The sequence below is a fragment of the Triturus cristatus genome, chromosome 4_1 (assembly GCF_964204655.1).
Source record: "Triturus cristatus chromosome 4_1, aTriCri1.1, whole genome shotgun sequence".
NCBI lineage: Eukaryota > Metazoa > Chordata > Amphibia > Caudata > Salamandridae > Triturus > Triturus cristatus.
The window spans coordinates 1,017,852,991-1,017,880,379 of record NC_140585.1 but is presented as its reverse complement, the minus strand read 5'-3'; the positions used below and the strand labels follow the sequence as shown (position 1 = coordinate 1,017,880,379).

The 27,389-nt window shown below is 47.0% G+C and overlaps 1 protein-coding gene across 1 annotated transcript in view; it reads left to right on the top strand.

Annotated features, from left to right (window-relative positions):
• RELN (reelin) overlaps positions 1-27,389 on the top strand; it is a 1,440,257-nt gene that overhangs the window by 827,359 nt on the left and 585,509 nt on the right. The window contains exon 14 of the mRNA XM_085653954.1: positions 1,035-1,243. Within this exon, the coding sequence (XP_085510080.1) occupies positions 1,035-1,243 (209 nt within the window). The remainder of the gene's footprint in view (positions 1-1,034; positions 1,244-27,389) is intronic.

The following is a 27,389-nucleotide window of genomic DNA, read 5'->3' as shown; positions in this document are numbered from 1 at the left end:
TTTCCAAATGGAAGAAGGGAAAAGTGTATGCTTCAGATGTTGTAGAGATTACAACTCCAGTAGATATCGCCTTTAGAGTGAGCTCAGTAATTTCATCAACGTCTACAATTCCAGCTTTGCACCAGTAGTCCAGCAAATGCAAGTAAGGTTGTTCCCACCCAATGTTTCCTGATGGTATCATCAGGCCGATTTGCCAGTGTAATCCCATTAGTAGACAGGGTTTGAAGGCATTGGTTGATGAGCGATGTGACCACTACAGGCTTTTGCTATGGGAGCTTCCCAGCAATGGCCACTTGAAAATGTTACTTGAGTTTGTAGTATTGTATTGGCTGGTTTAGAGGACACAGGGAAGGATATTTGCATCTCCTGCATCTTTAGATTTTATCTGTTTCAGTCAGCACAGGTTCCTTGTCCATTGACCCAGTCTGGAACATGATTCTCAGAGGAGAGACTGAAGCAACTGATTTGAGAAGCTAGGGGTCAGCTACTGTTTATTTCTAAAAATGAATGTTGAGTTAGAGATGGCTCTGGTTCACCAACTCTGGTGCTGCTCTTGGCTTGGCGATTTCTGGAACAATACAGTTTTGCAGTGGGTTGTGCTGCAATTTCAAGCCCTATATTGGATAATGTGCATCTAAAAATGATATGTGATTCACCAATGGATACGTTTTATGTACACTGACACATGGCTCAAACTAATACATAATTTTAGTAACTGCATTCATGCATAGAATCACATCATGGCATTCAGTGTAGGCTCTACCAGAAAACAGATGCAAGTGTTGTCAGCTCTTATATGATAGGATTGTTAAAGTCCCTTTCAAAAAAGTTTTAAAAACTATACACAGCAATTTAAAACAAAAAATGTTTAGAGCAATTAAAAATAAAAAAGTTCATAGCTCCTCCTGCAGTATGTTCCATTAAAACGTGTAATGTCCCTGAAATGGTGATTGATTCTGGAGCTGTTTCACAGATGAGCTATCAGATGGTGGAGTTTTTATATTTGCACATAACATCTAACTGTGTCTTTTCAGGTTCCCTCTGTAGTTTCCACAGCCATCAGTCCAGAGCTACAGACTCCTGCCACAAAATTTTGTCTGAAGCAGAAGAGCCACCGGGGTCAACGACGCAACGTGTGGGCTGTGGATTTTTTCCATGCTCTACCTGTTCTTCCTACCACCGAGTCCCACATGATACAGTTCTCCATTAACCTAGGCTGTGGTTCGCATCAGCCAGGGAACAGGTATAGCAACTATGTTTACTCTCTTCTCTTGCATGGTTGTTCACCCTACGTTGACATGAGGCAGAGTAGCTGATCAATGCCAGATCTTTAGGATAGTCACATGAAGTACCGCTGGTTGTACATTATCTATATGGAGATGGATTACTTGTATTGGAGCATGGAAAATGTATGCAGCTCCCATGAACCAACATTGACCAACCATTGAGTTGTCTCAAATGACAGTATGGTTTTTATCTGTACGTTGAAATATCCTGTGTCTCCTCCGGCAGAGTAGATGTCATAAATAAAGCTGTAAAACTGTGGATTAAGTAGTGAGTATCAGTAAAGTAGGACATCCAGCACATTCCAGAAATCAAATGACTATCCCATTCTTCACTGCGCTTTTCTTTAATAAATTCACAGGCGTAAACACACTCCACAACAGAGCACAGACCGCACCTCTAGCAATTTTTAACTAAGCATATCAACTTGTTGGTCAAATTCTCCCGGGTGAATCAGTAGAGAGACTATTTGCATTGCAATTTGACATTCTCCAGTTACATAACAAAGCAATCAACCTTAAACCTTGAGACACAGACGTTTACTGCAGACAAGGACCTTCAGTCTGATAAAGTTTACCTATTTAGCCGTGTATTTGACCGATCCCCCTTCTTTTCTCGCCTGCTGCGTCTTTAGTCTTTTTGCCCTTTCCTATATGACAGCCAGGCGTATGTTCGCAGTGCTTCCCTCGTGCGCTGTACACCTCCGAGCTGTCTTGTTATAAGAACTGCTCTTCTGAAAGCTCTTTGCCACTCTAGCTTTCTGATGTTAGATCTCCTCTGGTTGCACAGCAATGAGTGGGCTATGACTTAATGGAGACCCTACTCAGCAATATTTAGAAAATCGTAGTTGCCCACCACAATTGCAGACTTGGCAGTCACAGGTGGTGCAGAGCGAGAGGCTCCATAGGGTTTTATGCTCTACAACAGGTAGAGACATCGCCAGAGCCTGGGAATGTTCTTCTGGCATTACTGCACATGTAGGGCCCGATTCACAGAACTAACTTAAGACAAAATCCTAAACGTACTACTTTTGGTATTCACAGAAGGCATTTAGTAGTAGTAAAGTTAGGATTTTGTCTTAAGTCTGTCTTAAGTCTGTCTTAAGTCTGTCCTAAGTTTGTCTTAAGTCTGTCCTAAGTTTGTCTTAAGTCTGTCTTAAGTCTGTCTTAAGTCTGTCCTAAGTTTGTCTTAAGTTTGTCTTAAGACTGTCTTAAGACTGTCTTAAGTCTGTCTTAAGTCTCTCTTAAGTCTGTCTTAAGTCAAACTTAAGACAAAATCCTAACTTTACTACTACTAAATGCCTTCTGTGAATACCAAAAGTAGTAGGACAGACTTAGGATAGACTTAAGACAGACTTAAGACAGACTTAAGACAAACTTAAGACCGACTTAAGACAGACTTAAGACAAAATCCCAACTTTACTACTACTAAATGCCTTTTGTGAATACCAAAAGTAGTAAGTTTAGGATTTTGTCTTAAGTTAGTTCTGTGAATCGGGCCCGTAGTTATGTATGTTTGCTAAGAAGCTTGGCCTCCTGACTCCTCCAAGTGCTCAACATGCACTTGATATTAAACATGCCTAATTAGCTGTGTTTCATGAGCAGGAGCGCTGCTATCTACCCACACCCTCATGTTTAGGGAGTGATCCTAACTCACAACAACATTTAGAATCATTCATTCCTGTTCTTGTAAATAGAACGCGCAGGTTCTGGAGGGGTCGCCAGTTTCTGCAGATGACCTACTCTGGGAGATCTTCACACATGCCCCTGTGAGTCGATTTGTTAGCAAAGGCGCTAAAACCAATGTTTCATCCCACTGGTAGAATTTCAATATGAAGGTAAAAGTAATGTATGAGGACAAAAATCTCACCTATCCTGAATCTTTGAACAGGGCCAGTGTGACCGGTGCAGCTGGCGCTGACGTTGGAGTGGGTGCTGTGCTTAAAAGCAACTTATGGATTTAGAAGCACGTGACCCTCTTTGTGCATCCAACAGTTTTTAGGCAAAAATAAAAATGTCAAAATAACCATGGGGATTAATGTTACTACTGATGAGAGATCCAAATTTAGTCTAGTGGCAGTTTTTACTCATCATAAAGTAACTCAGAGGGATAAAGTAGCTCAGAGGGATAATGTGCCTGCTGCAAAGAACGTGTACCATGCAGATCACAAAACTGAGTGTAAGTGAACTATGAGTATCGCTTTAAAAATGAAAACTACGTCAGAGAGGGGCAATGGAGAGGTCAGGGCCACTCTTGAAGAGTGTAGTGGGGGATTTGTGGAGGAGAATCCCATGGGCGGGGCACCAAAAATGACTGTCGCGCCAGGCGCCACCAGTGCTGAAGCGGTCCCTGTCTTTGAAGGTCTATATTTGTGCACCTAATTTGGAATTAAATTAAATCTGGGAGCCGTCTGGAGGAGTGAAGAGGACTCAGAGCAGTAAACCTTTCTCTGACGTACACAAAGGCCGCTGGAGACGGGGGACAGCTGGAGTCTAAGCCGGGTCTCCGTGTAGTATTGGCCACACTCATTGGTCCTAGTCCATTTTCTCTGCCATCAACTTTCATGTACCTTTGTTATGACCTGGAACTGAAAAAAGAAAATACCTGTGGATCTGCCCTGCAAGTTTGCACAGGTAGTTAATCTGCCTTATCTCAACAGGTATCCAAAGTGGATCCTGGATATTTTCTGAGTAAACATTGACTATGTAAATTATTTTATTGTTGCTGAATTGACGTTCATATTTTCTATATTTCTTGAAGATCTGTTGTTGGTCCCGCCCTCCTGGATTGCCTCTTTGCAACTACATTCAGCAGTCTTGGAAAATCACAGGGTTGCGTGGGTAATGTTTATGAGTGATGTTCACGAGTTCATGAGAATAACATATTTCAGAAGTGAAATAGCAACACACAGCCTTTACCAAAGGTTTTTCCGAGTACACTGCATTTGCCTACGTGTGCCAAACAAAGGTCTACGATCACACAAGAGCATTCTTTCTTCCCACTGTCTGCCATTCACAAAGGTCAACCATGAGTAATTCCTCTCGGGGCAATCCATGGACATGGAAATCTTCCATTATAAATCATCTTTTCTGTCCATGATGAAGGACTGGCCGACCTCAGCTGAAAAGCACCTTGCAACATTCCCCTGAACATCTGCTGCTCCACTTCCGATGCCAGCTCAGCTGTAGGTTTTGTGAAGCCGGGTCCTGATATTGCTCTGCAATATGAGGCACTTGCCGCCTTCATATGGCACGACAACCCAGGTTTCTTTTGCAAGAATAAGGCTTGTTGTTTAGCTATTAGAATGTGTCTTATAATATTCATAAAATGCAGCATATAGTGTAAAAAAAGACTATACAAAGCATCACGTGCTGCTTCACCACTAAACTGTGGCCACATCTGTTCTGTGTCCTTCAGTTACCTTGTCCTCTAGATCTGGCATGACTTCTTGAAAGCTGGATGCTGGAAGGAACGAATCATTAGGTCTATTGTGTACTCACATTCAACCAATTTGTTTGCAAACAATTTACTTTAGGTATGCACACTGAATAGTTGTTGGTTTGTAATGTCATACCTTGGCTCTTCTTAATGTATGTGAGGAAATGCAGTTTATTGTATGTAGTGTTTGTGTAACCTCACATTGTAATAAACTCACAACCCTGGCTTGGGTCCAGCGAGGCTTGCTGGTGAAACCTTAGCTCAACCTTGGGTATCTGTGGCTTCGAGCAGCCAGGCTTTATCAAAGGAACAAGTCCAAAGCATTTAGAAGTAAAAAAAAAAAACCAATTGAATGACAAAGAAATGCTACACAAAAGAAACAATTCAAATCCACTGCAGGGTTCCAGATAAACAGATTTTCAAACAAATTGTAAATCACTACTTTTCATACAAAATGTAAACAATTCTTGGTAACTACCACTGTTAGTGGTTACTTTGAAAACTTTTTAAAGTTGTGTTCAGTTGCTCCGACCTGCTTTGAGTGACCAACTTCGATAGGAAGCATGTCAAGTGGGCCAGTAAGGTTTAACAGGACAGTTACCTTGCTGACAAAGCAGTCTCCAGTCTGGTTTGAGGCTCTGTGGGCCAACTCCCATAGACTTCAATGGAGTGGTCCTGATGCAAGGAATACATAATGCTGAAGATGCTAAGGGTGCTGAGGATGCTGATTGGGTCAATGGGGGTTATCCTGAGGCCACCTCTTGAGCCCAAGAACGTGGTGGGGTGACTTTAGCCACAGGGATCAGCTAGTGTCCGCCTTGGACTACCAAACATCGGAGAGGATGTGGTCTGAGAGCTGGATTGCCGACTTTGGTCCGGGAAACCAAGGTTTGAGCCTCTGGGTCGCGTCCACATCCTGTGATTCTGGGCAAATCACTTAATCTCCCCGTGCCTACCAAAAAAAATGAATGTGTCCTTGTGTGACGTAACGTTGCTCATATAAAGCGCTCCAATACCTTCGGGTCGAGTTTGCGCTACATAAATCTGCAAAAAGAAAAAACTGCACTTCAATGACTTTCCCGGGTTTAGCAGACTCGGGTAACACTTGTGAGCATCAGGGCTCGGTCTCCCAGGCTGTGCTTTGGCTGGTAGTGGTGAACAAGCAGTTGTGGCTAGCAACACTACCATGGCCGCTTCTTCAGTTTTTTTGCCACCCGTGCTGGAACTGTAAATTAGACAACTGACTCTTGGAGCTCACTTCTTCTGTCTGGGGTTGGGGCTGAACTTTCCTCAAGCCGGACACCACATTCCTCTCTTTGCTAGACTAGGAGCAGCAGGTGCAGTCCAGACTTTAGTGCAGCCTCTCTATGACATGTCCAGAAAACGGCAGCTTGGTAGTCCACTCCAGAGGTGTAGGTACCTGAGGGTTACACGCCCACGGGACAGCCAGTTTGCCAACTGTTTTCCCCTCTCTGTCCCTGATGCCAACCTATCTACCAGAACAGAAGAGCAGCCCCTCTCATATGCGACCACCATTTGCCCTTCAAAGGCGGCTTTGCCTTTGAACTCTCCTTTTGGACTCACACCCTGTGTGGCTTCCTGCCAGGGAGAGCTCAGACGGGCTCCATGAAGAGCGATCAATGTTGGTCATGCTCAATTGGCGCCATAAAGCATCAGCTTGAGCAATCCCTGCTAGAATGACCTGTCTGGAGTCTGTTAAACCTGCACAGTGAGGGAAGACGAACCCCGGCGCTGGTAGGAACCAAATGCAGATAAATGCACACGCAAGGGTGGGGCTGCTCCCACGAACAAGTGAGAGAAAGAACCTTAATGCAGTATGGCAGTGTTATTATGACATCGGCAGTGTTAGTATGACATCGGGTTTTAGCGCCGTTTGTTCAAGAACATCTTCCTTCGAATGTGTGTGAGGTGGTGGGGGTTCGGGTGCGTGAAGGAAATATTTAAAAGTTTTCCGCGCCGATGAACTCCGTTGTTGTAAGGAGAATACATAATAAGAATCATTTCTCTATCAATGTGAACATGCACACGTTTAAGAACTTTATTTTAAAACACGTTTTTGAAGTTCAAGAGGTAGCTAACTAATAATGTTCTTTACCGTTTTTCATTTGTTTTTGTCTCTCTTTGCCATTTGTTTGTCATTACAGCAATTAGTCATTAAAACATTCACCCCTCACATTTTCGCCTGAGCTCAGTTCTGAAGGGAGTCTTTTGCTGTTTTCCCTTCACGGACGCTTGTGCAGGGATGTCGCTTCCGGCGTTTGTTACTATTCACTGAAAACAGCGGGCCCGGGGCACACGGCCTGCCTGCTCCGTGGGCCGTGTGTTGTGTACGGAGGCTGCTGTGGATATTGTTTCCATGTACGAAGGCAACTTCTGGCCATCTCTTGAGAACGAGTTTCCTGGCACTAGAGAAAGTCTGGCCTTTCACCCCCACGCAGTGACCTGAATAACGCCCACAGTGGCCGCGATTCTGCTCTTCACACAAACTATGGTGCCTGTTCCTAGGAAACAGGCAAATAATTCTGGCAGTTTCTTCTGCACGTCACACTGAGTGTATTGTCTTTTGTTGCTTAAATAAAAAGAGCTATTCAGCTAAACGATGGTCGCGGTGTCGACCTCAGAAAGATGAAAGACAGGGCAGGATCTTCGGGGGTTTGACTCTTGGCCGTGCCCAACCTGGCCAGTGTTTTCACACGTTTTGCACTATTTCTACTTCACCAAGGCTCTTAGCTGGCTGTGCTATCTGGGCACTCAGCCCGCAGGCGTTCCTGACATCTTTTGAATATGTCTTCGATGCGCACTGTCTCAGAGTCAGTCATTTCAATATCTCTGCTTAGGGAATTCCGAGCTAATTGCGGTACACTCTCCTGTATAGCTTCCAGAGTGACGCTGGGTAGGAGATGCAACCCAATGAATGCCGACAACGCAGCAATGTTACAATCACTCGTTCCAGAGGATAGTGCCCCAAAGCAATCTAGTCCAGTGTTCGTCGGGTTGTAATAGCAGACTGCAACTCCTTGGCTAGGCAACGTGGGTTCTTCCTTGTGTCAAGGCAGGTTTCACAGGGGTGGAGGAATACATTACTACTTTGCCCCCCTTCCTCTTCACATTTCTGAAGAAAAGAAGGCCTCTTCTGCAAAGGAAATCGAAAGGCTGTTTCGTTTAGCTTCACCTCCTCCTGACGCTCGCAAACATCTTCCCGGAGATCAAAAAGTTTGGTCTGTGGTGTGACTGAGGGTTGAACTGATGCTAGCAGTCTGGTGGTCGGGTGGGGGAGTGTAAAGTGGTTGTAGGGGAAGCGAAGCGTGCACATCTAGTGGCTGAACTGAATCTCACAATGTGGAACCAGAAAACGTGGGATGAATCCACTCCAGTGCCACTTTTCACCACTTTAACAATACAAGTGCCGACATCACTTGCGCCATTACCCACACCAAGAAGAGAGGCCCAAAGACTTCTTGAAAAATAAAGTTATTTATTTAGAGAAAAAGATCCTCCAGAACTGGAAGAGGATAAGATTATTTCTCCAAACCCGCACTTTGAAGGGTTGGAAGAGGCAAGTGGTTTGGACACGTCCCCGTAATGGGAGTTATTGTCACCAAAAGGTATTCCGCCTCCAGAAGTTACTTCCCATCACTCAGTTATAAGAGAGGCAGTGGAAATGTTTTAATTGTCTCTTAACCCGTTCAACGCTTGTGACGGAGCGGTTCTGTCACGTGCGTCGGTTGCGCTGTGCGCATGACGGAACCGCTCCGTCATGGCCCCGCCCGCGCACGGAATCTTCAGCGCGGCGCGGAAATCCGCGCCGCGCTGAAGGGGTTAAGTCAAACCTGTTGACAAAGGTGCTTCACTCCTCATCATCGTCCTCAGAACCTTTCTTGCCATTTAATGAGGCTTTAACACAGCTGATTTTGGACGTTTGGCAAAAGCCTATGACGACTCCTGCTGTGCCCAGGCAGTTAGCTAGAAGTGTAAGACGGCTCTAGGCGATCCAACCTTTTTGTCTTCACACCCATCACCAAAGAGTTTGGTTGTTCAGGCTTCGTGTTCATCAAAGATGACCCCTGGATTCTTTCTATATTCACCAGTGGATAGGGAATCCAAAAAGATTGAAAATTCGACCAAGAAGGTTTCGGCAGCATGGTGCCGAAATCCACAAATGCAACCTGCTTGTTGGGTCATTACATATATGCCTTCATGGATTCGGCTAAGACAGTGACCCCAAAACTCCCTAATGATGTTCAGGGGCACTTTACCGAGCTTCTGAATGACGGTCAAGCTGCAGCCCTGCAAGTGATACAATCTGGGTTGGATTCTGCTGATTCAGTGAATAGAGCGATGGGGACTTCAGTCCCTACAAAAAGGCACGCGTGGCTGAGGGTGTTCTGGTTACTCTCTGGATGTGCAAAATGCCCTTATGGATTGTCCTTTGTCAAGACTTTGGTGCCAAAGCAGATTCTGCCCTGCAAAGGTTTAAAGACAGCTAGGCAACAGCTAGGTCTTTGGGTCTTTCAGTCTCAGCCCAAGGATTACAGACAGTTTAGGAGGTTCTGGGGTTTTGGTAGAAATGTTTCTTTTGTGGAAGACAACAGTAGCAGCAGCAGCAGCAACAGTCATCCAACCCCCTCTATAGAGGCAGGGGTCGTTGGAGGAGTAGACAGCGAGGAGCTGCCCTTCCCCCTTCTTCCTCCTCATCCTCCTCTGCAAGCATCACAGGAAAGCGGCCCTAGTTTTCCATCTTAGAGCATGCTTTACTGGTAGGAGAACAGGTAGCCCAGTTTTTTACAACAGTGGAGATCCATAACATCGGATCAGTGGGTGTTAAATAATGTAGAAAATGGATATGCCCTACCCTTCCTGGAATTTCCTCCCCCCTTTATGCCCCAACAAAATTTATTTTCTGCAGACTATCTTGAGCTCCTCCAACAGGAGGTCCAATCTTTGTTTCAAAGGGGTGCTGAGGAGTTGGTTCCAGAGCAAGAATGGGGTCAGGGATGCTATTCCTGTTATATCCTGATTCCCAAGAAGGATGGCCATATATGTCTGATCCTAAAGATCAGAATTTTAAATTGGTTTCTCAAGCAGGAAATGTCAATATGCTGACCCTAGCAGAGGTGCTTCTTACGCACAGGAAGTATCTCCCCTTCACAGTGGGTCTCAACATTATCCGTATGCAGTTCTCCAGTTTAGTCATACTTTCACACTTTGAGTCTTCACGAAGGCGATGGCACTGGTCACAGCACATCTCAGAAGGTGGGATTACCAATATTCTCATACCTGGACGATTGGATGATCAAAGCCAAATCTCCAGAGTTGGTGTTGCATCACTTGCAGTTGGCGACTCAGTGGTTGTACAACCTGAGCTTTTCCATCAACAAGCCCAAATCTCACTTAGAGCCTTCTCAGCACACCCTGTTTCTGTTTATAAGGGCAGTACTGGACACTATAGTGAATCGAGCCTTCCCTCCTCTTGAGAGTATTCTGGACTCTCAGGTTATTATTCAGATGTTTCAGAACTAAGCTATGGTTCCAGTCCTGAAGGTCTTGTGACTGTTAGGTCTGATAGCCTCCTGCATTCTGTTGGTCACCGATGCACGCGGGTACATGAGGGCCCTTCAGTGGTGCCTCCACAAGCAGTGGTTTCAGCATAATGTGGATCTCCATGACTCTGTCAAGATCTCCAGAGACACTGCAGTGGATCTTCAGTGATGGGTTGTGTCGGGCAATCTGGCTCAAGGGAAGCTGTTTTACCCTCCTCCTCCGGTGGCCTCTGTTATAACAGATGCCTCCACTCTAAGGTGGGAAGTTCCTCCGAGGGATCTGGAGATCAAAGGAGGACTTTGGTCTTCACAGGAACAGTTGTGTCATATCAATTGATTGGAATTGTGGGTGATACGTCTGGCTCTCCAGGCCTTCCTCCCTTCCATTTGCGGTCAGTCAGTGCCGGTCTAAACAGACAATACTACTGCAGTTTGGTACATAAACAAACAAGGGTGAGTAGGGTTGTATCTTCTCTGCAGAGGAGCTCTGTGACTCTGGTCCTGGGCTCATGCTCATTGGATTTGTGTCATAGAAAATCACCTGGCATTTTTAAGCCAACCGTGAGTGGCGTCTCCATCCAGAAGTGGTTCTACACATTTTCCAGTTATGCGGGGACTCCTCAGATAGACCTTTTTGCCACTCGAGAGGGGAAACAGCCACTAAAACGCAGTTGTTTCTACGCATAACCATAACCACGCATGCATTACAACGCATGTGTGGTTACCACGCATAGCCTTTACCACTCATACCTTTACTACGAGATACATAGTAAAGGCATGTGTGTTAAAGGAAAAATTAAAAAAGGGGGCTTGGGGGGTCTCCCCCCCCCCCCAAAAAGTGTGTGTTTAAAAAAGTGGGCTTGGGGGGTCTTCCCCCCCCAAAAAACGCACCTGTTTCCGTCGCAATGTGGAGGCAATCGGCGTTGTTAAAGGAAACGGAAAGACACTTCCGCTTCCTCTTTACGACGTGCAACGCAGATCGAAAGAGCTGGGAGAGGAGAGGACGTGGAGAGGTAAGGGTGATTTTAGTTTAAAAAAATAATAATTTAAGGGATGAGGGGGTTGTGTTGGGATCGGAGATAACCTTTACCAAGGATTTGCCATTATCATGCATGGTTTTACAATGAAAATCGTTGTAAAGATATGCGTGGTTAAGACATTTTCGTGGTAAAGGTTATGCGAGATAATGGCATTCGTGTTGTAACGCATGCGTGGTAAAGGCATGCGTTGCAACAGAATGCATTGTAACGTCATACAACCCTCGAGAAAACATGCACTGCCCTTCATTCTGCAGCCTCCAGTATCTGGTACAGGGGGCTTTGGGGGATGCGTTTCGATCAGACTGAGGCCCCCAGCTGTTTTATGCATTTCCCTCCATTGCATTTTATTCCTCGGGTTATGAGGAAGATTCGCCTCAACCGGGCCCAAGACATATTGTTAGCCCTGGATTGGCCATGAAGTTTATGGTACACAGACCTCCTTCGTCTCTCCCTGTGCCCTATACTCCGTCTCCTTCACCGGGCGAACCTCCAGTTGCAGGGGCAGGATCTACACCCCCACTTACAGAGCCTGCATCAACATGCCTGGAGATTGAATGGGGCAAACTGAGTTCTTTTTCAATGCCCCATGATGTGGTGGATGTTATTTTATCATCCAGAAGACACTCCACCAAAACGGTTTTTGCTAACAGGTGGTCTAAATTTGATAAATGGTGTAGTGAGAATTAACACTTAGGGCCTGCAACTCGCTTACTTGTCTAGCAGACGTTTTGGATATAAGAAAAATTGACTTAAAAATAAGCAATCTCAAGGGTGAACTACGTAAAGGTTAAAACGGAGGACACATTAGATACGTAAACACTAAATTAAGATCCCACTGAAGCATGATGAATGGAGAGGGAGGGTGTTTGTTTGTAAGTCCCTTAATGAACCGTAAAACTATAAGAGACTTAAAAAGAAAAGTCTGATCTGGTAAACAAAGAAAGACTTAAAGGGCAGACAAATAACCCTTGATCATGGCACTGCACAGCCTTGCTGTGCCAAAGAAAGAGAGAAACATAAAATATCTGACAAATGGGCTTTTAAAGGGTCTATAGAATTCTTCCTTCACAACTTTCTTCCCTAATGAGTTGGTTTTGAGAACCAGGGCTGCTTTCCTGCCAAAAGTGTTTACTCTCTTCCATTTGGATCAGCCCATCACCCTTCCTACTTTCTGTCCTCCTCCACATCCATCTAAAGAGGAGGAAAGGCTTCATCAATTGGACCCAAAAAGGGCTATTAGTTTTTGCATGGACAGGACACATGATCTCAGACTGGATGATCAGCTGTTTGTGGGATACGTTGGCAAAATGAAAAGAAAAGCAGTTCACAAAAGTACTTTGTGAAGATGGATAATCCTTTGTTCTAAGATCTGCTACAGCATGGCACACAAAGAACCTTCAGAAGGTCTTCAAGCTCATTCTACTAGAGCTAAATCTTCTTACTCTGCTTTCACTAGAGGTGTCTCTGTAGCAGACATTTGTAAAACGGCAACTTGGGCCTCCCTCCACACTTTTGCAAAGCACTGTTTTTTAGACTATGAAGTGAGGAGAGACAGTCACTGTGCTTGTTCTGATTTGCAGGATTATTTTGTATAGGCAGACATGCACCCACCTCCGAGTGCGGGACTGCTTGGGTACTCCATTCATCATCAAAATTGTTTATTTTGGTTTACAAATCCATAAAACACATACAATGAATCAACAATTCAATAAATAAAAGAATCCCAAAATAGAATAAATAGATTAAGAACTTAAAACAAAAATCTTCTGTACAATAGTTTAAGGCTGTGACAGAAATTACAACCACAATTCCTGGCCAATAGCAGGCAAGGATCCCATTTACTGTTGATCAGATGGCTATTCTAAGGAGTTTGGGCACATACAAGGGTTTATTCTGCCACTAATCCTACACTATTACGTATTATCCAGGCTGCCTGTAGGTATTTGTCCGTACTGATCACAACCACTTCCCTGGTGTCAGATTTCGATATCCTTAGAGCTAGCTGGAGGGATCTTAAACCCAGCAGTCAACACACAGGAAGGATCCATTTCTTGTGGGGCAGTCTAAGGGCAGGGCACAAGAAAATAAAGTGAGGTGTGGTATCACGACCAGTGTTACACGTTGGACAAAGATAACTTGGGTTGCTAGAATTCCCACATCTCCCTGCAAATTCAGCCAACGGAAGTGTTCCATAATGGTAAAGCTGTCTGAGAAAGGGGCCTTGTATGGAGTCTAGGAATGCTTCATTGAAGAGGATAATCTTGCGATCTAAGAAGTGGTCAATTAGGCTTCCTGAATGCATTTTCTGATCTGTTCACCCTATAGATAACCTCTACACCTGTCTTTAATTAACTGCTTCGATGTCTGGGAGGCTTAGTCAAGATTAACCCACAAGGCTTACAGGGCAAGAGCTTTAAACATCCTCTTTAAGTATGACAACCAAGGGATCCTCAAATGTCCTTAATAGTTTAAGAGTTCTCTGAGGGGGTATCTGTAGGACTCTAATTCAGGTGTCGTCCAGAGCCTATGCCAAAACAATAGAGGTCAGGACTGAACTGTGAATTATATTGGCTACAGGCTCATACATCCTGGAGTAAGGGAAGTGTTGGAGTACTTAGTGGAAGAGTGAGCAGTTGTCTAAGGAAGTAGTTCTCTGCCACAGATAACTCCTTGATATGAATCGCCCGACAATTTCGCACAACATTGACTGTCACTTTTTGCCTTTGTTTAAAAAAATGAAAGCACTGGGGGTTAGATTCCTAGATGTGATTTCTTTGGCATCTCAAGAATTGTCCCAGACTCGAGCTAGAGCTTAAGTGCGCTCTTGCTGACCTCCGCCTTTCAATTAGAATTATGGGACAAAGTCTCCCCCAAATAAACAAAATCATGCACACGCTCAAGTGGTGAGTTGCTAGCCACAATTCTTGTATGTAGGGGCCTACAAGGATTCAATGTCATAATAATTTTGTTTTGGATATGTTTAACTCAAGGCCTCGATCAGAGCAGAGCAGGAAAAAGTGAATAAGAAATGCATCCAGACTACTTGGAGTTTTAGAAATAAGCAAAATATTGTCTGCAAATAGCAGGGTAGCGATTTTGGTGGGGCCATTTTTGGAAGCGTTGTAATTTGCGAAGTTTAAAGCTTTGGCTAGATCGTTAACATACAGCGCGAAAAGTGTCAGGGCTAGTACTCACTCCTGGCCTTCTCTATCCCAAATGCTTCCGCCAGCTCCCCATTCTTCCCTTATCTAACCTGAGCTGTGTTATTCTCATGGATCCATATGAGGATATTTAGTATATTAGCTGGGACTCCCATTCTATCTAGAAACCTCCCATAGTTTCCTTCGGGGAACCATGTCAAACACAGATTTTAAATGTATGAAGATTATGTGAAGATTACCCTTTTCCAGCACTACTGCTTACAGTATAAGGTCAAGATTTTTTTTTTTTTAGCTAGGGTGCTTGTTGGTGGCCTAAAGCCCGCTTGAAGATCAACAAGGATGTCATTATATTGGACCCAGTAAGTCAATTTGCCTAGCACTTGGCGGCAGAAGATCTTCTGGAGCCCATCTCGAAGACAGATGGGCCTGTAATTCCCTGGGTCGTCCAGCCACCCCCTTCTTGTAGATTGGAACAATCTCAGCATTGCGTCAGTATTTAGGTAAGGGGCCCCCTTTTAATATAGCTTTCATAAGAACGTTTAGATAGGTTGTTCAAATTTCGGGTTCTGCTGCATAGAGTTCAGCCAAAATACAATCCGGACATGGTGCTTTGTTAGCAATGATCAAGTCTAAGGTCCTACTGGAATCAAGGCTGGATACCACTAGGGGGTCTATGTGGCTTGAAGAGTTGGTGCATCCCAATCTAACATTATCAAAAACACCGCCCCCTTCATTACTTACAGAATAAAGCTTTCCAAAAATTTTGACCCACTTTTGCGGTTGGACATGGAATGCTACTGAGGAGGTTGAGGAGCGGCTGCCATGCGCTATGATATACCAGGGTGCCTTGGAATCCCATGATTTGGCTACTTTAGCAGACTTACACGGTGCTTGCACCATGGGTGTAGGTTGGTGCGATCCCTCCCACCTCTCATTGGTTCTCTAGAGAGCAGATCTCTCATCCCAGCAAACATATCCTCATGCATTTTTAATATTAAAGTTGGGTCTGTTTCATCATCCATTAACTGTTTCATCTTTTCCATAGCATTGCCCATACTGGAGTATACCTGCTTCAGGAGGTCCGGGCATGCTTCCACAGAGATCCATTTAAGACTTTTTTGTTATTTAGAGAGAACTACATTTCCCAGTATGGTTGGATTGATTACCATCTTTCCAGGGCCAGCCAACCTACTCAGATGTAGCGCCAGGGTGTTGTGATCACTATCCCCAACTTTCTGAGACTACCATATGAGGCATAAATGGCCAAGTGTGCAAGGATGATAATATGAAATCTATGTTACTCGAGCTGTTGGATTGTTAAAACGTCATAGCACCATTCTGATCAGATTATGATCTACCATTACAAACTCTTAGCTCTACGGGGGCGAACACCCATTACAACGATGGGCTCTCATCGCGGTGGCATTACAACGCAAATGTTACTTCGCGGGAACGTTTACATAGTATGCCTCTACAACGCATGCTCTTACATCGCATGGTTTGGCACATTGCATGCTACTACAGCGCAGGTTTGGAATACGTGGGGTTGTCAAAACATATAAAAAGTGAATATAAAAATATGATAAATACACACAGCTGTGACGTTTGGTGACGTAACATAAATAAATATAAATCTCAATGGTACTGAGAAGCTGCACGGACTGCTACGTTAAGGCAGGACACTTTGTAATACATACGTGAGGGTAGGACACTTTCTAATGCATATCGTGGTGTGGGTGTTGTTTTATGGACATTGCTTTGAATAATTTGCACACGATTATGTTTATGGACATTGCTTGAATACTAAATGTGATTTTAGGTTTATGGCCATTGCGTGATTAATAATATTGGTAGAATACATGTCTCATGTATTTAAGATGGCATTATGGACAGTGCGTTTTTTTATGTGAGATAGAACAGTGCAACACAACATGGGATCTCATACGCCTGCACTCTCCTCGGGGTCTTCTCATCACGTTGCCCCACTACTTCATTGTTTAGCTGATTTACAGAATGTTGACATTTGTTGTATGTGTGCTTCGTGCAACAGTAAAGCAAATGTGTGCTCGTAGTATCGACATTGCATTATTTTATGTTTATAAGTAATATTCGGATAAGAAATGAGTGATTTATTGCTTTATGGACGTTGCGATTTTGCATCCTTATGGGCATTGCGTTTTGTGAGGTTATTTCCATCTTTATAACAATCCTTTTTAATTTTCACACATAGCAGTGACGTTCAATACAGTAATATTAAAATCTGCAGATTATGAGGCAGATTGTAGATTATGAGGCAAATGTGGGAAATCTACAACAATTCAAAAAATGGCTGCAGCCGCACAATCGCATCATTCGAGTGATCCTGGCCATAACTAATTTGCGCAATGTATCATCGAAAAACAAATCGGGACCATGACGTCTTCCAAGCGCCTCCTCCAGTGGCTAGACCTAAAAAAAACGCCCTCCACTCCCTCGTCCTGAACCTGGCTCCAACACTGCCTGTTCGCCTTTCCCTTTCTCACAGATAGACAGGACAGATGCAGCCCTAATGAATTGTGTACATTAATCAAGAAACTGCTTTTTATTTTAAACAGAAAGGCAGATAGAAAGCCAGCCTCTCTCTGCCCTTTATAATACTCCCAGAAAGGCAGCCACCTCGCGGGCAGGCCGCTCCAGCCGCGGCACTCATTAATTGACACAGGTGGGCTCTCGCGCACCGCACGTGGGCCTGTGCACTTGAGCAGTTGCGCAGTTATGTGGAAAGGCTTTGGCGCAGTAATGGACAGATGCTGCGGCACAGTGAACGCCACTTCTACTTCCTGCCTCTTCCATGCAAAGTCTCCACGTTGTAATGGTCGCGCAATGTATTCGTATACATGGTAATGCTTTGTTCCATAGGGGGAAACATATTGGCGTTGAAACAACATGCGGTGAAAAAACACACGATGTAATAGTAATTGCGATGTAGAAACAGCGTGGTAAAAGCATGCATTGTAACCGTTTGCGATGTCGGATCATACATCCCTCTACGGGTACTCTATTCATGAGGTGAGGAATCCACAGGAAGATGTATCCATCAGAAGAGCGAGTTATCTTCGGTAATGTGTTTCTGATGGATACAGTATCTACCTGCGTATTCCTCCCTAACGCTCCTGCCTCCCTGTTGCTTGTCTGTCTATACCAAAATGTTGTTTGTATATTTTGGATGTATTTGAGATAACTATAACTCGCGCGACCGCCACTCTATCACAAGGATGATGTCATCAGTGATGTCATGAGTGATGCCACTGACCATGTCATGAGAGATGTAATATGTGACGTCATGAGCAGAGGATTGCGGGCGCGCAAGTTATAGTTATCTCAACTAACTATAACGGGGGATTTTCATTGGTTTTTTACGAGTGAAATGTCCACCTAACCATAACATGTGTGAAACCTATGGTTTTTTAAGTGAATATATATATATATATATTCACTGAAAAAACCATAGGTGTCAGGCACGTTATAGTTAGAAATTCGCATTTAAAAAACCTTAGAAATTCACTGAAAAAACCATAGGTTTCAGGGGCGTTATAGTTAGTTGGACATTTCACTCGTACAAAACCATAGAAATTCCCCCGTTATAGTTAGTTCAGCTAACTATAACTCGCGCCCCCGCAATGCACTGCTGATGACGTCACATATTACATCACTCATGACATGGTCAGTGACATCACTCATGACATCACTCATGACATCTCAAATGACATCACTGATGACATCATCCAGTGAATGTGTTATTTTGTGAAATTTATTATGTTTTATATATGTATATGTCAAAGTCGATGGAAGATTAAGTGGGTATATAAGTGTCTAAATGGATGATTTTGTTTGTGTGAAACTGATTGTATAACTGACTGATTAAGTGTATCTTAGTGAATACATGGGTTAGTGAGTAATCTTTAAATGTGTAAATATCTGTGTCAGTCTCTCACTTTGTGTATAAGTGGCAGCATGGGTTGGTGAGTAGCTACATGAGTGTCTAAATGGGTTATTAGTTGGTTTTTTGAGTATCAGTATGCGTGTCTGAGTGTCTGTGTGGTTCGTTGGGGGTATTACTTTGTGCATAGATGCATGAATGAGTGAGTCACTGTTTGTATGGGTTGAAGACAGCATGTGTGCATGACTGTATGGGTGGATGACTGTGTGTATGGGTGTGTTGGTGAGTGAATGACTGTCTCAGTAGTGTCTTTATGAGTAACTACATATGTTTAAAACTAGTATATGTGAGTATTGGTGTATGTAAGTGAGTATATGTGAGAGTGAGAGATTGGAAGATTATCTTTATAAATGAGTATGTGTTTCTATAAGTGATTGTTTAAGAGAGTAAGTATGTGTTAGTTTCTGGAGAAGTAACTGTGGTGGTGTGTGTATAACTGTATACGCAAGTAAATGGATGTTTGATACTTTCTCACTTTGAGTGAGTGCATGTATGAGTGACTGTATAGGACTTTTGGTGAATGAGTGGATGTGTGTGTAGATCTTGGAATTAGTGAATGGGTATGTTGTAACTGGTATTGGTTTGTCCATTGTTTTTGAAAATTGTATTTTGTATTTTAGAGTGTGTGTATCAAAGGTTATATTGGGGTGAGAGGAGGTCTGCCACTCTGTCACAAGGATGATGTCATCAGTGATGTCATTTGAGATGTCATGAGTGATGTCACTGACCATGTCATGAGTGATGTAATATGTGACGTTATCAGCAGTGCATTGTGGGGGCGCGAGTTATAGTTAGCTCAACTAACTATAATGGGGGAATTTCTATGGTTTTGTATGAGTGAAATGTCCAACTAACTATAACGCCCTTGAAACCTATGTTTTTTTCAGTGAATTTCTAAGGTTTTTTAAATGCCAATTTTTAACTATAACGTGCCTGAAACCTATGGTTTTTTCAGTGAATTTCAAAGGTTTTTTAAATGCTAATGTCTAACTATAACGTGCCTGAAACCTATGGTTTTTTAAGTGAATTTCAAAGATTTTTTAAATGCTAGTTTCTAACTATGCCTACAGATGTAGGACATGTGAAGAAAGAAGACAAAACACACAGAAAGAAGCAAAAGAAATGCAGAAAGAAGCAACTGAAGTCGACAAAGACGAAGAAAAGTGCAGGAAGAAGCAAGACATGTGCAGAAAGAACCCACAGAGGAGCATAAAGAGGCCTTGTTGCAAAATCATCCCCCCCCCCCCACAACTTTTTCAGATGGGTACTGGTGGTAACTGATTCTGACTAACCAGGCCTAGAGCCAGTGCTATGCTAAAAGACACTTAGAATACAGTGAAAACACCTACATACACTAGGGAACACTATGCGTTGGGGTACCCCTGTGATTAGCATGACCTCCTCTGTAAGCCCCTAGTACATAATAGGGCAGAGGGATTAAAATTACCTCTAAGTGGGGGAGGAGCCTAGCGCGCATCCAAGATGGTCGCGTGAGCACAGGGCTCCCCGGACCCTCGCTGCTCCTCGGAATTTATCCTGACTCTATCCTGACTTGGTTGATGGAATCTGGGAGACGAATGCTGGCTGAACACTAAACTCCTTTCGGAAATCAAATCGGACCTGGCAATCCGGAGTTATGGTGGTTTGAACTTTTGAGGCCCACCCGACGGCTGTGCCCGAGGCGAGGGTGATCTGTGGAGCCGGGGCGTAGTTGAACAACAACGGCAGCGGGGCTGTGCCAGTGGCCGTCACATCACTTTCGGTTTCACTTTTGGTCTTTGAGGGGCTGGACTGTGGACTTGCTTGGTGCGACTGGGCTTTCATTTTGCCTTCGCTTGATGCCGGTGGCTTCGTCTGCTGCCAGTGTGCTCATTGACGGTGGTCCCTTCGCTCCGCCATATTGCGGCCTGTGGTGCGACACGCGTCTGCCTGGCCTGTGCCACCTCGACGCTTCCTCGGTGGTCCCCTTCGGCGATCGAGGCTCTCATGGGAGGCAAGGGAGACCCCGAGAGGCGTAAGACCAAAACATCCCTACGTGGGGGACCGGTCCAGACGAACAACATGGACCGCTACACTCAGGGTAAAGGATCCCCCGGACCGGCCAATGTCCCCCCGGAGGACACCAGCGGTGGCCCGTCCGTTTCTCCGGATCTGTCCCTGCAGGACATCATGGGCGCCATTAAGGGCATCAGAGAGACCATCGCTACGCAGTACGAGGCCTTGGCCCGTAAAATCGACACGGTGGCCATTGACATTACGCTAATCCGGGCGGATCTCTCTAAGACCAACGAGAGGGTTCAATCGCTGGATGTGCGGACGTCCTCCCTTGGTACGGACGTGTCGGACCTGCAGGCCACTCTCGGCGATCTCAAGTCGGCCAATGATCTGATGGCCCGGCGGCTGGAAGACTTCGAGGGACGGGCCCGCCGCAATAACATCCGCGTCATAGGCGTTCCGGAGACCTCCGATAACCGCCCGGTTGATCTCCTGGTCGAGGAGCTCATCCTCGAACATCTTGCTCCCGCTGGCCTGAGTAAGTTTTTCGCTGTGGAGCGGGCCATCGAGTCCCAGGTGGCCGGCCGCGACCGGGTGCCCCCCCGAGGCCTATCGTTGCGAGACTTTTCCATTACAGAGACCGAGACGCGATTCTGCAGGCCTCACGGGTCCATGGCCCGGTCCGACATGAGAACTCGTCCATTAACTTTTTCCCGGACTTCACCCAACTTGTCCAGAAACAGCGGATGGGCTTCCAGGGGGTGAAGCGGCGTCTCCGGGACCTCGGTCTCAAGTACTCTATGCTGTATCCTGCAAGGCTCCGAGTGGAACATGAAGATCGGACTACCTTTTTTGACTCTCCTGCGACTGTGAGTGACTGGCTGGATTCGCTGCCGGACCGGGGTGACCGGACTGGGCCCTCTGCCGGTACCGAGGGTGGCGGGTCTCCTTTGGAGTGACTTATGGTCCCGGACTCTGCCATGTTGTACTGTTCGGCTGGGTTCTACTTCTTTTGTGCATTTTGTTTCACTATGTTGTGTGTGGGGAGCGGGCGGGGACGGGTCCCTTCCCTCCTCCGGGGTCTTTTCGTAGAATGGGGTTTGTAGGGCGACAGGCACACTGCAAGTTGGGGTGGTTTTTTGGACCGCAGGGGTGCAGGGTGGGGGGTGTTGGAGTTGGGGGGGGGCTGATGGGTGGGTGGGGTTGTTTGGATTTGTGTTTTTTGTTTTCAAGGCGAAGTATTGGCTATGGTTCATCCTTGGGTGTTGAGCTCTTTGCTAGGGGGCCCTTGATCTACTGGAGGGGATGGGGGGGGACGGGTTGAGATTGATGTCTTGGAACGTCAATGGATTGGGGGACCGTATCAAACGGGGTGTTGTGCTGCAATATCTGCGTCGTCTGACTCCTGATGTTGTGTTCTTACAGGAGACGCATCTGGTTGGCAATGTTTGTCGGGCTATGAACAGGGGGGGATATCGACTTGTGGCCCACTCTGGTTTCACCACTGGTTCGAGAGGGGTGGGCATTCTCTTGCGAGCTTCACTTCCGTTGGAGATCACCAGGGTGGTCCCAGACGATAGAGGGCGCTATGTGGCTCTGACTGGGAGGTGGGAGGGGCAGTCCCTTTCCTTGATCTCGGTCTATGTTCCCCCGGGCCTCCAGAACTCCACCTTCTCAGACTTGGGTCGTATGTTGCTTGGGCTTCCTGACAGTCTTTTGCTTATGGGTGGGGACTTTAATTCGGTTGTCTCGGGTGACCTGGACCGTCATCCGCCCAGGGCCCTCCCTGCTGCCCAGGCGTGGCTGGGCGGGCTCCTGGAGACCTTCGGTCTGGTGGACTGTTGGAGGTTAATGCATCCGACACAGTGTCAGTACACCTTTCACTCTGGGGCCCATGGGAGTCTCTCCAGACTGGATTATTTCCCTATGCCCGCGGCCCAGGCTACTCGGATTCGAGAGGTCAAACACCTGGCCAGGGGTATTTCTGATCATTCCCCACTGTGGTTGCTTTTTGACACCGGGTCGCGGTCCGCTGGGCGGATCGCTCCTATTAACCCTTGGTACCTGCGAGACCCCAAGATCCGTGATAGCCTGATTAAGTCGATTGATGAATATTTTTCTGAGAATGAGGGGTCGGTGTTGTCCTCGGTGTCCCTGTGGGAAGCTTTCAAAGCAGTGCTCCGTGGGCATGCCCTGTCCCAGATAGTGGAGGCCAAGAGGGTTAAGAGAGAGGCGGTTGTGACGCTGGAGACTGAAATATCGGGGCTGGAGGCAGCCTTGGAGGCGGGTGTCACCCCGGATGGGCTGCATGCCCTCAGCCTGAAGCAGTTTGAATATAAGTCTCTCGTCACTGATGCTGCCAAGACTATGTATAGGGAGCAGCAGGGTAGGTTGTATGACGCCGGAGACAAGGCGGGTAAGCTGATTGCCTGGTTGGACAAGAAGGAGAGAGTGAATCGTGTGGTCCCGGAGCTTCGGGTGTCGGATGGAGTGTGCGTGACTGAGCCTGGTGAGATTGTTGAGTGTTTTGCTGACCACCTCCGTGCAGTGTACTCCCCGGTGTCTGATAGAGATGAGGACGACTCTCGTCTTCTGCTTCGGGATATTGCCCTGCCCGGCTTATCCGCCGAGGACCGCGAGCTGATGGATGCCCCTTTGTCTGTCGAAGAGATAGCTACTGCGATTCGCTCCCTCCGCTCGGGTAAGGCTATGGGCCCCAACGGTCTGCCGATTGAACTATATAAGTTGCGCCCGGATAAAATCGCGCCTTTCCTCCGTCATATGTTTCAGGAATCGCTCGAGAGGGGTTCCCTTCCTGACGACCAGCGTCTGGCTACTATAGTGGTGATTCCCAAGGAGGGTAAGCCACGTGACCGCTGTGCCTCCTATAGGCCTATTTCCCTGCTAAATGCCGAACCCAAAATCCTTGCTAAGGTCCTCGCCAATCGCCTGCTGAGCGTCATATGTGACTTGATACATCCGGATCAATGTGGCTTCATCCCACATCGTAATACCGCTCTCAACTTACGGCGTCTGCACGGCGTCCTCGCTAGGGCTGAGTACTTCGCTGAGCCGGCCATATTGGTCTCCCTAGACGCCACGATGGCCTTTGATATCATTGAATGGCCATTTCTTTGGGCCGTCTTGGCGAAGTTTGGTTTTGGGGAGGGGTTCCTTAGCTGGGTGAAGCTCCTTTATGCTGGACCAATGGCTCAGGTGGTTGTTAATGGGCGGGTTTCTCGGCCTTTCGCTCTCGGGAGGGGAACTAGGCAGGGGTGCCCGTTGTCCCCGCTGCTCTTTGCTCTCGCCCTGGAACCGCTCGCTGCCTGGCTCCGTTGGGAGCCCTCGATTAGAGGGCTCCGGTGGGCCCCGGGCTTCGAGGATCGGGTTTCATTGTACGCGGATGATATTCTCTTGTATCTCACCTCACCGCGGAAGTCGCTCAATGTTCTCTTTGATGTCCTTACTTCCTTCGGGAAAAACTCGGGTCTGATAATCAATTGGTCCAAATCTTGTGTGTATCCTATCTCTGGTGGTCTTCCTCTCTTGCCGCCTCGGCTTCCGCTCCAAATATCTCAGTCCGGCTTTAAATACCTGGGGGTGTACGTTTCGTTGGATCCGGCGGTCCGCTATGAGCAGAATCTCCTGTCTCCACTCCGGCGTTTGAGGGCAGATACGGCTCGGTGGTGTAAGCTGCCCTTGTCTCCGCTTGGTCGCGCGGCGCTGTTTAAAATGATGTCCCTTCCCAGATTCCTTTATGCACTCCAGAACTCCTTCGATGTCATTCCTGCGGCCTACTTTAGGGAGGTGGAGAGTTTGCAGAGGAGACTGGTTTGGGACGGGCGATCGCGTATCGCTTTGGCCAAGCTGACTCTTTCCTGGTATGACGGGGGCATCGCGCTTCCTGATATTAGACGGTACTATTGGGCCTCCCAGCTGTCTGCCATTAATCATGCTACGTACGCTCCTGGTTCGAACCCGGCATATGAGATGGATAAATTCCTGCTCCCCGGCGGTAACTATAACCAAGCGCTTTACTCGCGGTCTGCTGGTAGGGCCCTTACGGGCCCTACCCGGATTGCGGTCCGTGTATGGAAGGCGGCTAACGTAGCGATGGGCTGGAGTGAGCGTTTAACGTGCGCCACTCCTCTATTCGACTCAGACCGCTTGGGAAGCCTCTGGACAACGAAAGGCTTCGAGCGCTGGGATACGATCGGCATCAGCAGAGTGGGGGACCTGTGGGTTAAAGGTGCGGTTAAATCCTTCGCGGCGCTTCAGCGCGAGTATGAGCTTAGTGACAGAGAGTTCTTCCGTTATGCACAGGTTCGGCACGCCCTGCTTTCGGTCTTTGGGGAGGGGACCACGGTCCCTTCTTCTTCGCCTCTCGAGGACCGCATACTCGATGGTCACGTCCCCGACAGTACTATCTCCCTGATTTACAAAAAACTGATAAACAATCGGGCTGACCTCTTGGTGCGTCTTCGGGAGGCATGGACGGGAGATGGGGTGGAGCTGGACGATGAGGACTGGCAGACTGCACTGTCATCCCCTAAGGAGGTGGCCATCCCGGCCCGTCTCCGCCTGGTCCAGCTTAAGATTCTCCATCGTGTATATGTGACGGGCCCCCGCCTGGTCTCGATGGGGTTTTCAGACGACGGACTTTGTAAGCGTGGCTGCGGGCTCAGTGCTACCTTTCTCCATATCCTATGGGAATGCCGCGAGGTGGCGGAATACTGGCGCCGGGTGCATGATATTATGAGACGAGTCACCGGGGTCGCTCTGCTGCCGGAGGTGCGTCGTTGTGTGCTGAATGTATGGGAGCCCAATGACTGCAATGAGGCTCAGGCTCGGTGGGCGGCCTTGGGGAACATGATTGCAAAGAGAGATATTGCACAGCTTTGGGGTTCCCAGCGGCCTCCCACCGTGTCCGTCTGGAAGGAGAACATGGACTGGTGCATGTTCAGGGAGAAAACGGTGTATGTGGCTCGTGGTAAACCGGGGGCTTGGGGTAGAATTTGGGGGCAGTGGAACGCGTATCGTGGGTCTATCTGTGCTCCCCCTTTGGTGGATACGTCCGGGGTTGCCTTGTCCCCCTGATCCTTGAGGGTTCCTTGTGTATCTCGTACTTTGGAGTACAGATTTGGTTCTCTCGTGCCCCCCCCCCCCCTCCCTCTCAGGTCTTCTTTTATTGACCGCCCTCGGGTGGTTGGGTGTTGACTCCCCCGGCTGGTGTTCGCCGCCCTTCATAAGTCGTTTCGCCTTGTTTGTTGTATTTTTGTATTTTTCTTTTTTGTTGTTATTTATATTAAAAGTGTGTATTCTGATTTTCCTTATGTGCAGTCTGATCTACTGTGATAGTGCGGAGCCCCTGTGGGCCAGTCATTGTTTTCTGATATGCTGGAACACTTCGACTACTAGCGGCCGGCCCTGGTGGTTGTAGGCCCGAGTTTGTAACCCTTTTTATGCACAATAAAATCTTTTAAAAAAAATAAATAAAAAAATTACCTCTAAGTCAGAGGAGCAGAAAAATGCTACTTTAACTAGTAGTCGTGTTTGCAGAGTGGTGGAGAAAGGGTGCTGGGCGTCCAACAACGCTCAGGAATTCCGCTGCATAGGACTTACAGGAGGTACCAGGAGGGATTCTTGGCACCCAAACTCCCTCACGACTAAATTGGACTTCACCTCCCATCCCGTAGTCTGCCACGAGGCACGTTTGCAGAGTGGTAGAGAAAGGGAGCAATGGCCTCCGAAGACGTCTTAGCAAACCCACTGTGTGGGACTTACCGTAGGTAACAAGAGGGATAGTTGGCCCCCAAGGACATCCTTGGGGGCCAACTTCCCAAACTATTACCCCCAGTCAGTCCCACACAGCAGCATTGTTAAGTACTGGCCATACCCACTTTGCCCACCACTCTACAAACGCACTCCCTGGCACGCTCTTGGATGGGGATTGAAGTCCCCTTCACTTGCTGGGGGTCCTTTAGGGGCCAACTAGCCTCCCTTTTACCTCCAGTAAACCCCACGCAGTGGGATTAGTGGGAGGTAGACAAAGGCCATGCCCCCTTTCTCCACCACTCTGCAAACACGCCCCCTGGTGCGTTGTAAGTTGGGGGATTAAGTCCCCTTGAATCCTGTGGGTCCCTGGTGTCACACTAGCCCTCCAGGTACCTCCAGTAAGCACCACAGAGCTGCGTTGCAGAGAGGTGTAAAAAGGGGCTTTGCCTGGACCACCTCTCTGCAACGCAGGTCTGTGGCGCTTACTGGAGGTACCTCGAGCCCCCCACACAGGTGTATATTTTAAAAAATATAAGCCCCGGGGGTTGGCGGTCCCCGGGGAAGCGGGGGGGCCGTGTGCCCCCCCGCTATTATAATTAATAAAAGCCCGGGGTGGCGGTCCCCAGGGCTTTGGCCCCCACACTTTAAAAATAAGAAGCCCCGTGGCGTGGCGGTCCCCGGGGCTGCGGGAGCCTGCCTGGGCCCCCGCAATTTCAATTTTGCATACGCCCGGGACTTGGCCCACACGGGGGCTAAACAATAACGAAGCGCGGGAGGCCGCGCTTCGTGTTTTTTTTTTTTTCTGGCCGAAATTTGCGCTGGGTGCGTGAATCTCGCCGATTTGTTTTAAAAAAAATACTTTTTGTGGCCCTGGGGGTGCTTGTGGGACCCCCTGAGCAGGCCTAGGGGGTCAGGGTGTTTCTACCCTTCCCCCTTTTCTTGTTTTTTGCATTTCTTTTTCTCTTTTCTTGTGACTCGGTTCTACCGAGTCACAAGATGGCTGCCAACACTTCCTGGCTTGGAGTGTTGACAGCCAATTAGAATAAAGCTCGTGATCGGGAGGGTGCGCGGATCCACTGTGCCTCTAAATATCAAATTTTTTATTTTTTGCTTTTTCTCAGCAACTACTGATTTACACCATTTCAATTTGGTGTAA